The sequence below is a fragment of the Myxine glutinosa genome, chromosome 1 (assembly GCF_964187855.1).
Source record: "Myxine glutinosa chromosome 1, kmMyxGlut1.1, whole genome shotgun sequence".
NCBI classification, from domain to species: domain Eukaryota; kingdom Metazoa; phylum Chordata; class Myxini; order Myxiniformes; family Myxinidae; genus Myxine; species Myxine glutinosa.
Genome location: NC_136261.1, coordinates 79,724,333 through 79,738,950, shown reverse-complemented (window position 1 = coordinate 79,738,950; position 14,618 = coordinate 79,724,333). Strand labels below are relative to the sequence as shown.

Here is a 14,618-nt window from a genome sequence, read left to right as displayed (position 1 = left end):
TTAAGCACCATCAACAGAATAAATTAGCAAGTTGCTCATTGATTCAACTTACTACAGTCAATGTGAAACAACTTATCTTAAACACAGACCAGAGAAACCATGAATGGGATGGGAATACAATTACAAATTACATTTCCATTCGTTCATAATATACATAGCAAAATAATAATAATATTAATAATAAGCGTAACTAGAACTGCCACTTTAAAACTGCTGGCAGTGATGACCGGTTTACTCGCACCCACTTTTGATGTAACACCACTGTTGATACAACCCCACTTTTGATACAACCCCACTTGTGATACAACCCCACTTTCATTGGACATGCTTTGACACAACCCCCTTGGATACAACCCCGACACACACACACACACACACACACACACACACACACACACACACACACACACACACACATTCCCCCCTACCCCCTCCCACACCCACACCCACACCCCTCCCCCCACACGCACACCCCTCCAAACACACACACACACCCACACACCCACACACACACATCCCTCCCCCCCCACTCACACACACATCCCTCCCCCCACACACACACACACATCCCTCCACCCCCCCACACACACACATCCCCCCTACACACACACACGCTTATTTTTCAAGATATGCAGGTTGCAAGGTCAGACATATATATGGTGGCGGCCATCTTGGATTTTGACGTGGCAACCCAATTTTCGATAGCGTTCTTCCTTGTGCCTAGATACACCCACACACCAAATTAGAAGTTGCTACTTCGCTTATTTTTCAAGATATGCAGGTTGCAAGTTTCAGACATACATGGTGGCGGCCATCTTGGATTTTGCCGTGGCGACCCAATTTTCAATAGCTGGCGCATGCGCAGATGGGTTGCACTGCGATGCCACTGAAAAGCGGCTGAGAAAACCGCGCATGCGCAGATCGCGGACATGAATCATTTCGATTTCCATCTTTATTTAATTTCCGAAAAGACGTCTGCATTCGAAAATCGCGTGATGACGTCACGACGTAAATGCATTTCTTCATATAACTTCAGATCGGCTGGATGGATTTTGACGAGATAAACGTCATCGTGTAGGGCATTTAATTGCGCAAATTTCAAGACCAATTACGACCATGACAGCCATTTCCTTCTCGCACAGCACCAAACATTCTAATGCGTCAATCCCGTCAACCCTGCGCATGCGCAGGTGGTGCGACGAAGCACTTAAACGCTGAAAAAATCGCGCATGCGCAAATGGTAGCGCTGCAGCGCAAGGTCAAGTGTGGACGCGTACGTAATATGTGGATGGGACACAGTCGGATCTCTCTCTTGCGCATGTGCAAATGCGCTGTTCTGGTGTTGATTTGATGCTCTGAAAGACTTCGGCGCATGCGCAAATGGTAGTGCTGAATTGGAAGGTCACATGTGCACGCTTACGTAATATGTGGATGGATGTTTGCGTATGCGCAAATGGGCCACTGTATGTTCGTGTATTACGTACGCGCTGTGATGGGCGGGGCGTATGGTGTTCATGAAATGGTCAAATGCGGAAGTGCTGGAAGCAGTTGCGATGGTGTCGCACGATCTCTTCTCGCGGTCCACAAGATTATCACAGAGAGGTGCAGCTTCCAGCGTTTCTAGATCTGATCCAGGCCTATCCAACGAGACCAGTCCCAGCATTGTAGGCCCAATGGTTGTCTCAGACGGACCCGACAACGGACGTGTTTGTTTTAACTCGAGCCGATTCGATCAGAGACGTGCTGGCGAACATAACCAGTCATATATTTTGAACGCGTGGCTCGATTTTTACAAAATAAACTTTTTCTTGCAGGGCTTAACCGTGCGCGTCCTGGAAGTGAATCTTCTTCTTCAGTCCTCATTACTTTCAGTGAAATACGATCGAGTTATAAATAGTCAGAATTTGAGCAAATCTGTTTCATTCGTTTGTTAATACTAGGGCATGCCCGTACTATATATATATCTAAAATTATATCCCCCCCCTCTATTTACATGAAATGGTTTGGTCCATGAAATGTTTTGGTTCATTCGCAACGCCAAAGCGAACGGCGAACGCTTTACATGAAATGGTTTGGTTCATGAAATGTTTTGGACCATTCGCAACGCCAAAGCGAACGGCGAACGGCTTGCGAGTACAGTGACAATCCCCCACCCCCCCCCCCCCCCTCTATTTACATGAAATGGTTTTTATTAGTTTTAAAACATAGTTTAACGCCAACATAGCGCCAACATAGTTTGCAAACGTGAAATAAATGAATACGCTCTCAAATGTGCCATCCGAGGCAGAGTGTGTTCGCCACGTTCGGCACACGCGATAGCTCGCTGCTCTCTGATTGGTTGAATCGTTTTTTGGACATAGCTCGGTAAGTAATTGTCCGATTAATATGAAACCTTGAAAAGGCACATCCTCGGGTCCCCAGCAATATACCTGGCAAGTTTAAAGTATATCGGACCCGTGGTTGTCGAGAAACAGCGGTCACAGACAAACAAACACACAGAGATTACTGGAATTATAGATAGATGCCTCATCTATTGACAAATCTACAATTATAATTTTTTTGGAGGTTGAAATGACCGCGGTAGATCGCGTTATCGTGAGCACGTTCTGGAAAGACAAAATGGTGTGTTTCTTCTTCTTTCAACAATAAAGACTTATAGCTTCGCGACCGTACATCCAATCATCTTGAAAGTTTGCACATTTGTTTCGCTTGATGAGAGCCACATTGCATTAAAAATTCAAGTCGATCCATGCAGTGGTTCAAGAGTTACAAGCTTTTTAAAATTTAAAATTCCATTATTTATTGCGGCCAAACCATGTGACTTATCAAAACGTCTCAAGTAACGATGAAACATCCCCCCATGAGGAACATTTGTGTAAAGTTTCCACTCGATATCTCCACAAATTATGGAGGTGATTCCATTTCTAGTTTGAAATTTTAAAACGTCATAACTCTGAAACCACATGTCGGATGACGTCGTGCTCACTGACTTTTTTGTTCGTCATGGGTATGCGAATATGCATGCCAAGTTTGGGCTCGATCCATTCAGACGTTGCGGAGAAAAAGGGGTTTTTGTGTTTTTTCACGGAAAACAAGATGGCGGCCGAACCATGTGACGTATGACTTCGAAAATTTTCACATTCTGAGTTTTTTGTAACTAAGCATCTGGGAAAAAAATCTCATTTTCGGGGGAGAAAAATTGTGTTTGACGAATTCTAACCTCTTAACGTTAGCATTTTTGATATACTCAATACACATGTTTTTTGTTCCCATTGCAGAGTTCTTTAGAATGAGCCATTCCTCAAATTTTTCCATTGAGCCGTTTCGGAGATACAGAGGGGCAAAGTTGAAGGTGTTTTACAAGATGGCGCCAATACCACGTGACCTATGACGTCATCATTAGCATTAAAAAATTCTACGAGCCTAGCCGATCATTTGATGAAAATTTCCTGTCAATCCGACCAGCGGTTGCCGAGAAACTTAATTATGAAGTTTTCGGAGGTGCAAAATAGGGTGGAAGAATAATAATAAGAAAAACTCTAGCAGTAATAATAGGTTACTCTCCATTTATGGAGAGTAAACCTAATAAAAAATTGCAATGCGTTTCGGAGGACCTCCGCCGAACCCCTGAGACTGGCTCACTGAACCCCTGGGGTTCGGTCGAACCCAGGTTAAGAACCACGGATTTAGGCCAATATGAAATGCTCTCTTTTAAAGGAGGTGCTCAATTGTCATCAAATCAAACAAAAGCATGTGTCAACTAGGAAATGCTGTCATTTCAGATTGTCAATAAACAAGGCTGACTCACTAATGACCGGAAGAGAGGGGGATAAACTGCTCTCCCACCAAATTCTGATCTACACATGATAGCAGCACACAGGCGTGGTTGATAGCAGCACACAGGTCAACTTGAGTAAGCAAAAAACTATTAACTACGAAAAAGGCAGGACTGCCCCAAAATACACCTAACTGGATAGAATATACATATTACAGCATTAATTACTTTATTATCTTGTCCCCCGCGGGGTTTTGCAATAACTTCTGTGTGTCTGTCTGTCGTCTGTATGGGCCATAACTTTTTTTACATTTGAGCCATTGTCATCAAGTTCTCAACATCTTTATTATGAGAATATGGGGAAGAAAAATTAATAATTTTGTCAAAAGTTCAAAGGTCTTTGGAGGCCAAAAAAGAAGAAGATCAGCATCATCTAAAATCATCAATTTTTCTCCGATTGACTTGAAGTTTGAGCAGGGTTTGCATGTTGGGCCAATGAAGCATATTGCTTTTTCTTTCTTTCTTTTTTTGTATACAGAGTCAAGGCTCGTGTAAGAGCGAACACATTAAACACGAAAACATTGCCGGACACATAAAACATGCAATAAATAAAGGGAGCGGGAGACAAGAGGGGGAGAGAGGAAACATACAATCACAACAACAGTTGAGAACAGGGATGTCGGTAGATCTGTGGAAAGGAGAGGGGGGGAGGGTACACGGGGTTTTGACATCTAAAGGTCAAAATCACCTAAAGTCATCAAGTTTTTGTTTTTTATTTTGTTGTTTTCATCATGTTTAGCAAAGGGAAGAAGATGTCTGGATACAAATTGGATGCAGACGGGCTTTGCATTTGCAGATGCTTTCTAGTGTTGTTTTTCTTTTCCTCACTCCTTTATATAAAACTCACAGACAATCCATCAAATTATTGTTGCTGTTTCTCCAACAGGTTATGGTTATCCACATTATACCTCGGGATGGCAATATCCCCGTGGAAGTCCCTGGAACAACACGGAACCTGGTCGTGAATGAGACCGATGTGGTCCTTATAACCAAAGAGTTGCTTCATTTCACGGATGCTGTATCACCTCCAAATGAAATCCTGTTCTCCATTACCACTCCCTGTCGCATCCCTGCACAACCAGGGTAATCGTCTTACCATATGCTTGTGCATCAAGGGAAACCTCTGGGCTTCATTCTGAGACATTCTATGGAAATTCTATGCCATTTCTTTACTGATGACTTATGAAAAGGTTAATACCTCCGCCACCAAAGGTGGATGGAGGTTATGTTTTCATCCGTCTGTCCGTTTGTGAACACGATATCTCAAAAAGTTGTGCACGGGTTCGGACGAAATTTGGCAGAGATGTAGCATATGTGACGAGGACGAAATGAATAGATTTTGGTGAAGATCCGGATTCGGATCCTGCTAGTAGAATGTTTTATGTGAATCTTCACCATTGAGTGATAGGGCCAAAAACAATACATAGCAGGATATCTCAAAAAGATGTGGATGGATTTGGACGAAACTTGGTGGCCCGGTTGGATGTCGGATAAAGACAAATATATTCGATTTTGGTGAAGATCTGAATATGGATTCGGATATGAGAATTATTTAATTTTTTAATGATTGTTCACCATTGGGAGACAGGGCTAAAACCAACATATAGCAGGATATCTCAAAAAGTTATGAATGGATTTGGACGAAACTTGTTCGACAGGTCGTGTGTGTGACAAAGAAGAATCGATTCAATTTTGGTGAAGATCCGGAACCGGATCCAGCGAGTAGAATTTTTTAAGTGATTCTTCACCATTGAGTGATATGGCCAAAAATGATACAGTGCATTCAGAAAGTATTCAGACCCCTTCAGCTTTTTCATATTTTGTTATGTTGCAGCCTTATGCTGAAATCGTTTAAATTCATTTTTTCCCTCGTCAATCTACACTCAATACCCCATAATGACAAAAAGAAAACAGGATTTTAGAAAGTTTTGCAAATTTATTAATAATAAAAAACTGAAATATCACATTTACATAAGTATTCAGACCCTGAACTCAGTACTTAGTTGAAGCACCTTTGGCAGCGATTACAGCCTCGAGTCTTCTTGGGTATGACGCGACAAGCTTTGCACACCTGGATTTAAGGATTTTTTGCCATTCTTCTCTGCAGATCCTCTCAAGCTCTGTCAGGTTGGATGGGGACCGTCGGTGGACAGCCATTTTCCGGTCTCTCCAGAGATGTTCGATTGGGTTCAAGTCAGGGCACTGGCTGGGCCACTCAAGGACCTTCACAAAGTTGTCCCTAAGCCACTCCTGCTTTGTCTTGGCTGTGTGCTTAGGGTCATTGTCCTGTTGGAAGGTGAACCTTCGGCCCAGTCCTGAGCGCTCCGTTTCAGGTTTTCATTAAGGATATCTCTGTACTTTGCTCCGTTCATTGTTCCCTCAACCCTGACCACAAGTGACCAGTCCCCCAGTTCCTGCTGCTGAAAAACACCCCACAGCATGATGCTGCCGCCACCATGCTTCACCGTTGGGATGGTATTGAGCAGGTGATGAGCGGTGCCTGGTTTCCTCCAGACATGACACTTAGAATTGAGGCCAAACAGTTCAATCTTGGTTTCATCAGACCACAGAATCTTGTTTCTCACAGTCTGAGAGTCCTTTAGGTGCTTTTTTTGCAAACTCCAAGCGGGCTTTCATGTGTCTTTCACTGAGGAGAGGCTTCCGTCTTGCCACTCTGCCATAAAGCCCAGATCGGTGGAGTGTTGCAGTGATGGTTGTCCTTCTGGAAGTTTCTCCCATCTCCACACAGGATCTCTGGAGCTCAGCCAGAATGACCATCGGGTTCTTGGACACCTCTCTTACCAAGGCCCTTCTCCCCCGATTGCTCAGTTTGGCCGGGCGGCCAGCTCTAGGAAGAGTCCTGGTTGTTCCAAACTTCTTCTATTTAAGAATTATGGAGGCCACTGTGCTCTTGGGAACCTTCAATGCAGCAGAAATTTTTTTGTAGGCTTCCCCAAATCTGTGCCTCGACACAATCCCATCTATCAGCTCTGCAGGCAGTTCCTTCGACATCATGGCTTGGTTTCTGCTCTGATATGCATTGTCAGCTGTGAGACCTTATATAGACAGGTGTGTGCCTTTCCAAATCATGTCCAATCAATTGAATTTACCACAGGTGGACTCCAATCAAGGTGTAGAAACATCTTAAAGATGATCAAGAGAAATGGGAGGAACCTGAGCTAAATTTCAAGTGTCATAGCAAAGAGTCTGAATACTTATGTCAATGTGATATTTCAGTTTTTCCTTTTAATAAATTTGCAAAACTTTCTAAAATCCTGTTTTCCCTTTGTCATTATGGGGTATTGAGTGTAGATTGATGAGGGAAAAAATGAATTTAAACGATTTCAGCAAAAGGCTGCAACATAACAAAATGTGAAAAAAGTGAAGGGGTCTGAATACATTCTGAATGCACTGTATATAGCAGGATATCTCAAAAAGTTATTAATGGATTTGGTAAAAACTTGGTGGAGAGGTTGTGTGTGTGAAAAGGACTAATCCTTTCGATTTTGGTGAAGATCTGAATGTGGATTCGGCTACAATAATTATTTAATTTTTACGTGATTCTTCACCATAGAGAGATCGGGTGAAAAGTGATATATAACATGATATTTTAAAAAGTTATGGACGATTTATGAATAAACTAGGTGGATAAGTTGGTTAGGTGGCAAGAACAAGCCGATTAGATTTTGGTTCATGTCCGAATCCAGATTCGGCCTATCAGTGGGATACAAAACATAAACTGTTCACCAGGCGGAGGTATGCTCTCTACAGAGTGCCATTCTAGTTCTTAAGAGAGTCTCATTTGTGTCCTCAACCCACTATTGATTAGTTGAAATTATGTTGGAGCATGATGAGGATCGATGAAAGAGATACCAGGGAAAACGAATTTAAATACAGAGTTGCCTTAATTGCTCCTTTTCGATTAACTAGGCATGCCAACTTGTCATTTCGCGACTGGGTTTAATCAAAAGACAGCGTGTTGTACTTCACAAACATATTGCATGTCTATCTGTGAACCTCAGCAAGGGTGTAAAATGAAGTAAAACACGTGAAGCAGAATATTTTATAACACGTAATTGTTATTGTCATGGTTGTGGTTGTTGTTTGTGTGCTACTGCCTACCTTTGTGCATGGACAGACTGAGCAGTCGGGTCACCAACCAAGGGCCCAGGCCATCAAGGGGTCGTGCTCAAAAATTTAATGAAACAAAAAGAGGTTTACCTTTTCAGAAATATGAGAGGAAGGCAATTTTAGAAAGTATATTTAAATATAGAATATTGATTTTTGAGGGTTGAAAGTCTGTTTCAATCGACTCCTGAAATTAATTGCAGCAAAGTCATTTATTGCTGTTAAATATTTTATCTGCTTTATCGCTGTTAAAGCTACAGTTTCAAACTTTACTGAAAATGGTTGCTAACCATAAATGTGCGTCACAAAAAACTGTGTTTGTAACCTCTTTGTCCAAAAATATTATTATTAACCATCTTCACACGGATTCTTTTGCTGATCTTATAAAGAAATATGTTCAATCGACGAGGATGCGAATTGACTCGGTCAGTTTGAACGTCCCGCTATCTTCTTTATTTTAGATCATACAGCTAAAGTGACCATTTGGTTTTCTCGACAAAATCTTTAGGTAAATGATACGGAGAAATAATAATTTTGTCTGTTGTGTGCATTTTATACTATCTACCTTTTCAGGCCGCTTGACTGTAGCATGCTGTGGATTATGAATATACTAGCCGAAAGCACCCGACGTTGCTCCGGTTCTTTTCTTTTTTTTTACTACTATAATTCAGCTTTTACTCGCGGCCGTAGAAGATTGACTATAATTCAGCTTCAGTTTTCAGACTATATAACGAAGAATACTATAATTCAGCTTTTACTCATGGCCATAGAAGATTGACTACTATAATTCAGCTTTTACTCACGGCCGAAGAAGATTGACTACTATATTTCAGCTTTTACTCGCGGCCATAGAAGATTGACTACTATAATTCAGCTTTTACTCGTGGCCATAGAAGATTGACTACTATAATTCAGCTTTTACTCACGGCCATAGAAGATTGACTACTATAATTCAGCTTTTACTCACGGCCGAAGAAGATTGACTCCTATAATTCAGCTTTTACTCACGGCCATAGAAGATTGACTACTATAATTCAGCTTTTACTCACGGCCATAGAAGATTGACTACTATAATTCAGCTTTTACTCACGGCCGAAGAAGATTGACTCCTATAATTCAGCTTTTACTCACGGCCATAGAAGATTGACTACTATAATTCAGCTTTTACTCGCGGCCGAAGAAGATTGACTACTATAATTCAGCTTTTACTCATGGCCGTAGAAGAGTAACTACTATAATTCAGCTTTTACTCGCGGCCGTAGAAGATTGACTACTATAATTCAGCTTTTACTCACGGCCATAGAAGATTGACTACTATAATTCAGCTTTTACTCATGGCCGTAGAAGAGTAACTACTATAATTCAGCTTTTACTCGCGGCCAAAGAAGAGTAACTACTATAATTCAGCTTTTACTCGCGACCGTAGAAGATTGACTACTATAATTTAGCTTTTACTTGCGGCCGTAGAAGATTGACTACTATAATTCAGCTTTTACTTGCGGCCGTAGAAGATTGACTACTATAATTCAGCTCAGCTTTTAATTGCGAAATGGGCCCAGCCCGGCCGAGGCAGCCTCGACCGGCCTCGCCACCTAGCCTATAACCTTCCCGGGGCCCGTCTCGACATTTTTTGTATTAGAAGTTTCCTCCTATCTTTCACCGTTCAGGAGATTAGCGCGTGCAGACAAACAAACAAACAAACAAAAACTTTCTTTTATATATATAATAATAATAATAATAATTCATTTATTTTGTATAGCGCTTTTCATGAAGCCCAAAGGCGCTTTGACAGAGTGCAAAACATAATGCATAACAAAACATGAAAACAACAATTGCAAAAAGACAAGAATCAATAGGGAAATATTTAAAGCAAAAGGAGGGAGAAGGAGAAGTGATAGTCAGGGGTTAAATGCTGTGGGTTGAATGTTGAATGCAGTGCTGAACAGGTGGGTCTTGAGTGATGTTTTGAATGTGGTGAGTGAGGAGGAGTCTCTGATGGTGTGAGGTAGTGAGTTCCAGAGGGTGGGAGCAGCAATGGAGAAGGCCCTGTCCCCCCAGGATCTGAATTTGGTCCGGATGGGGGGGGGGGGTCAGGAGGTTGGTACCAGCAGAGCGGAGGTTGCGGGTGGGAGTGTGTCTGGAGAGGAGGTCAGCCAGGTAGGATGGGGCCAGGTTATGGAGGGCTTTGTAGGTCAAGAGGAGGATTTTGTACTGGATTCTCTGGGAGATGGGGAGCCAGTGAAGCTTGTAAAGGACGGGGGTGATGTGGTCACAGGTCCGGGAATGGGTGAGTAGACGGGCAGCGGAGTTCTGAATGTATTGGAGTTTATTGGTGATTGTTGAGGGTGAACCATAGAGGAGGCTATTGCAGTAGTCCAGACGGGAGGTCATGAAGGCGTGGATGAGGGTTTCTGCAGCCGTGGAGGAGAGGGATGAGCGGAGACGGGCGATGTTTTTCAGGTGAAAGAAGGCTGTCTTTGTGATCTGTTTAGTGTATTTGTCGAAGGAGAGGGTTTGGTCAAAGATGACGCCAAGATTCCGGATGAGAGGGGAGGTGGATACTGGGATACCGTCGATGTTGAGGGCAAAGTTATGGGTGGATTTGGTGAGCGTTTTTGGGCCAATGATGATTATTTCAGATTTATCACAGTTAAGTTTGAGGAAGTTGATTTGAAGCCAGGATTTTATTTCAGAGATGCAGTTTGTCAGGATAGAGTGGGTGTCGGTGTAGACGGACTTGGTGGAGATGAAAAGCTGGATGTCATCGGCGAAGCATTGGAATTGGAGACCATGATGGCGGATTAAGTGACCGAGGGGGGACAGGTAAAGGATGAAGAGGAGGGGGCCAAGAACTGAACCTTGGGGGACACCTTGGGGGAGGGGAGCAGTGGGGGATTTGCAGTTATTGATGGAGATGAACTGGCGTCTGTCAGAGAGGTATGATTTAATCCAAGAGAGGGCAGTGCCAGTAACGTTAAAGGTGGATTCAAGTCGGGTGAGGAGGATGGTGTGATCGATGGTGTCAAAGGCAGCGCTGAGGTCGAGGAGGACGAGAATGTCGAGGTTGCCAGCGTCAGAGGAGAGGAGAAGGTCGTTGGTGATTTTGAGGAGAGCAGTTTCAGTACTGTGGTTGGAACGGAATCCGGATTGGAATGTTTCATACAGGTTATTGGCAGAGAGGTGATGTTTGAGTTGCGCGGCTACAGCGCGTTCCAAAACTTTTGACAGAAAGGGTAGGTTGGAGATGGGTCTGAAGTTATTTAGGGTGTCAGGGTTTAGACCAGATTTTTTTAGAATGGGGGTAACAGCAGCAATTTTGAGGGATGGTGGGACGATGCCTGTAGACAGGGAGGAGTTTATTGTTGCAATGATAAGTGGAGAGAGAGCAGGGACGGAGGCCTTGACAAAGCTGGAGGGGATGGGGTCAAGAGTGCAGGTGGCAGTTTTCAATCCTATGAGGAGTTCAGAGAGGTCAGGAGACCGGGGAGAATTGAGACAGGGGAAGGCAGGATAAGGGGGGGCAGGTGGTTGGAGGGGGAGCGGCGGTGGTCAAGCTGTTGTAGATGTTGTCAATTTTGCGTTGGAAGAAAGAAAGGAAGGAGATGCAGTTGTCTACTGTGAATGACTGGGTGGTGGTGTCCAGGGGGCGGAGGAGTTTGTTTATTGTCGAGAAGAGTGCTTTTGGGTTTCCGGAGCCAGAGTGGATAATTTGAGAGTAGTAGGCGGAGCGGGCGTGGGAGAGGGCATCTTTGTAGTGTTGTAGGTGGTCCTTGTAGGCTTGGGAGTGAACTGTGAGACCTGTTTTATTGCGGAGTCTTTCAAGTTGGCGAGCACGAGTTTTCGTCAGGCGGAGTTCAGGGGTAAACCAGGGAGCAGAATGGGTGAAAGAAACTGTTTTGGTTTTTACAGGCGCAAGCTGGTCAAGGCAGGAGGAGAGAGTGTGGTTGTAGTAGTCAGTGAGGTCGGAAGGGGTGTGGAGGTCAATGAAGGGAGAAGTGGACATTTTTTCAGAGAGGGTGGATGAGAATGAGGTCGGTGAAAGAGCGTTTAGCTTACGGAAGTTGATAGTGCGATAATGTCTTGGTGTTGGGGTGGGGATGTTGATGGTGATAATGTACTCTATAATGTACTCTGTACTCTGTAACATGTAATAGTAACTCTGTAATATAGATAATGTACTCTGTAACAGAGGTGCACCAGTTTCTGCTTCGTAAATTACAGTATACAGTATTTGTTTATAGTGCGCGACCTCCTTATTATTCTGCTTATTTATGCACAAATTGTTGTTTTACTATAAACTTTTATTTTACACTAAGTCACATTAAAAAATGTTATCTAGAGGGCCCAAAGCCCCGACCCCTTTTTCCCGAGGGCCCAGAATACATTCAACCCATCCCAGTTTCCGTATACCTTTATATATTTGATATTTCAGAAGTATTATTAGACCCCTACCGGTGTACACTGGAGGGGACTATAGGTTTGCACGCCGTCCCTCCGTCTGTCAGTCTGTCAGTCCGTCACGCAAAGAACAGTTTTCCGGACTTTTTTTCTAAACTCTTAATGCTAATGATTTCAAACTTGGTACATGGTTCCCTCATGATAAGTTACAGATCAAGTTCGAACTTCACGACGTTTCGATCATTTTTGACAAAGTTATGGCACTTTGAACTTTGGTAATTTCCCCAACAGTTTTCCGGACGACAGACTGCCGGTCGGGGACATGTATTGCAGCGCAATACTCAGAATGCTTGTTCTACTATATATAATTCAGTGTGCTCCTTCTGTGTCCTTCAGAAGGGTTCATGTTGTCGTAGAATAATAAATATTAACATATAAGACCCGTCGCTTCGCTGATGGGAACACCAATCTTTGCGTAATTGAAAAAAACACGGTTGTTCTTGTTTGGTGTTAAAAAAGACATAAAATGAAAGAAATGGGGGGAAAATGTATGATTTGGATTTGTGGAGTTTCGTGGAGATTTGGAATCAACGTGGTGGATATAAGACATATTTGTAGGGAAATGGATAAGTGGTTTTGTTTACTTCCTGAGAGTGGTTTCATTGAAATCCGATCTCAAGTTAACAAACAAGGATTCCTGGGAGATCCTGCTATCCATGCAGGAATAATCAACGTTACATGTTGGCATTTGCAGTTTTGACACGTGTGTCCATGTACTCCAAAACAAAACCTTTTTTTGAAAATTTAAAAAACTTTTTTTTGGGCTTACAAACATTCCCGGGAGTTACCCAAATCCACCGTAGTTGGATTTATTAAAATCAGTTAATCTGTTCTCAAGTTATAACACGACAAACAAACAAAGAAACAAGCAGACATGGCTCCTTTTATAATACTAGGGCGTGCCCGCACGTACGTGCTTGCCCGTACGTGCTTGCCCGTACGTGCGTGCAAAAAAACATGCGTGCAAACAACAACAACAAAAAAAAACTTTGAAACCACGTGGCAGTAACGACCACAGAACCCCCCCCCCCCCTCGATTTACATGAAATGGTTTGGTCCATTCGCAAAGCCAAAGCGAACGACCACAGAACCCCCCCCCCCCCCCTCTATTTACATGAAATGGTTTGGTCCATTCGCAAAGCCAAAGTGAACGGCTTGCGAGTACGGTGACCATACCTTGGGAACCACTTGTCCGATTAATTTCAAACCTTGAAAAGGCACATCCTCGGGTCCCCAGCAATATACCTGGCAAGTTTCAAGTATATCGGATCGGTAGTTGTCGAGAAACAGCGGTCGCATACAGACACACAGAGATTACTGGAATTATAGATAGATAGATAGATTACTGTTGGAACTGCTACATAAAGCCCCCAGCTTGATTCTTCCTCTTCAATCGCAGAAAGGGGGGCTTTTAAAACAAGTGTATTTATTATTAAACGGATACACATTTTTGTTCCAAGTAAGTCGATTATTAACTTTTCATTCCAGGAAGTCGATTATTAACTTTTCCAACGACACCATTTTTATTCTTCGATGACAGTAGGAACTTTTTGCAATGAAGAGTGACACACGGACACACACATCTCGTTTTTTTCATGTATTTCCTTCACAATTCTATCATATACACTCGGTCTTCAGTTAACGTTGTGTTTACGTTCTTGAAAACCACGATGTTAAGTGAAACGATGTTAAATAGATCAATTTATCTCATAAGAAATAAAAGAAACAGGTGGGTTAGGTTCCGTCGCCCCCATTAAATGCATCACAGAGTTAATTCACACACTTTTCATTGTTTATATATTTTATATTGTACATTGTAATACAATACTGTAAATAAATGCAAAAAAAAATCTACAAAAATCACCCTTTAGTAAAATAAAACAATCTACTGGTGGATGGTGGAGAAGGGCGAGAGTGGGAGTGTGGCGAGTCACTGAGAGCCGCAGGGTTCTACCCCTCCCCTAGCTGACTGGACGTCTTCCAAGACTGCTGCTCCCTCCTCCTCCTCCTCCTGTGGTTGCTGTGATATGAAGGCTTCTACTGACTATTAAGATGACCGTTCTCTGACGACGATATAATAGCGAGTTATGCGTAAATCATCACGACGTTCTTTGCAGCATTGGTATCTAATTATTACAGATGTTAGAACGAAACAACGTTAACCGGGACGATGTTAAGGGAGGACACCCTGTACATA

The 14,618-nt window shown here is 42.9% G+C and overlaps 1 protein-coding gene across 1 annotated transcript in view; it reads left to right on the top strand.

Annotated features, from left to right (window-relative positions):
* Positions 1–14,618, top strand: part of FREM1 (FRAS1 related extracellular matrix 1) — a 204,023-nt gene that overhangs the window by 61,581 nt on the left and 127,824 nt on the right. Inside the window, exon 12 of the mRNA XM_068114049.2 lies at positions 4,722–4,918. Coding sequence (XP_067970150.2) covers positions 4,722–4,918 — 197 coding nt within the window. The remainder of the gene's footprint in view (positions 1–4,721; positions 4,919–14,618) is intronic.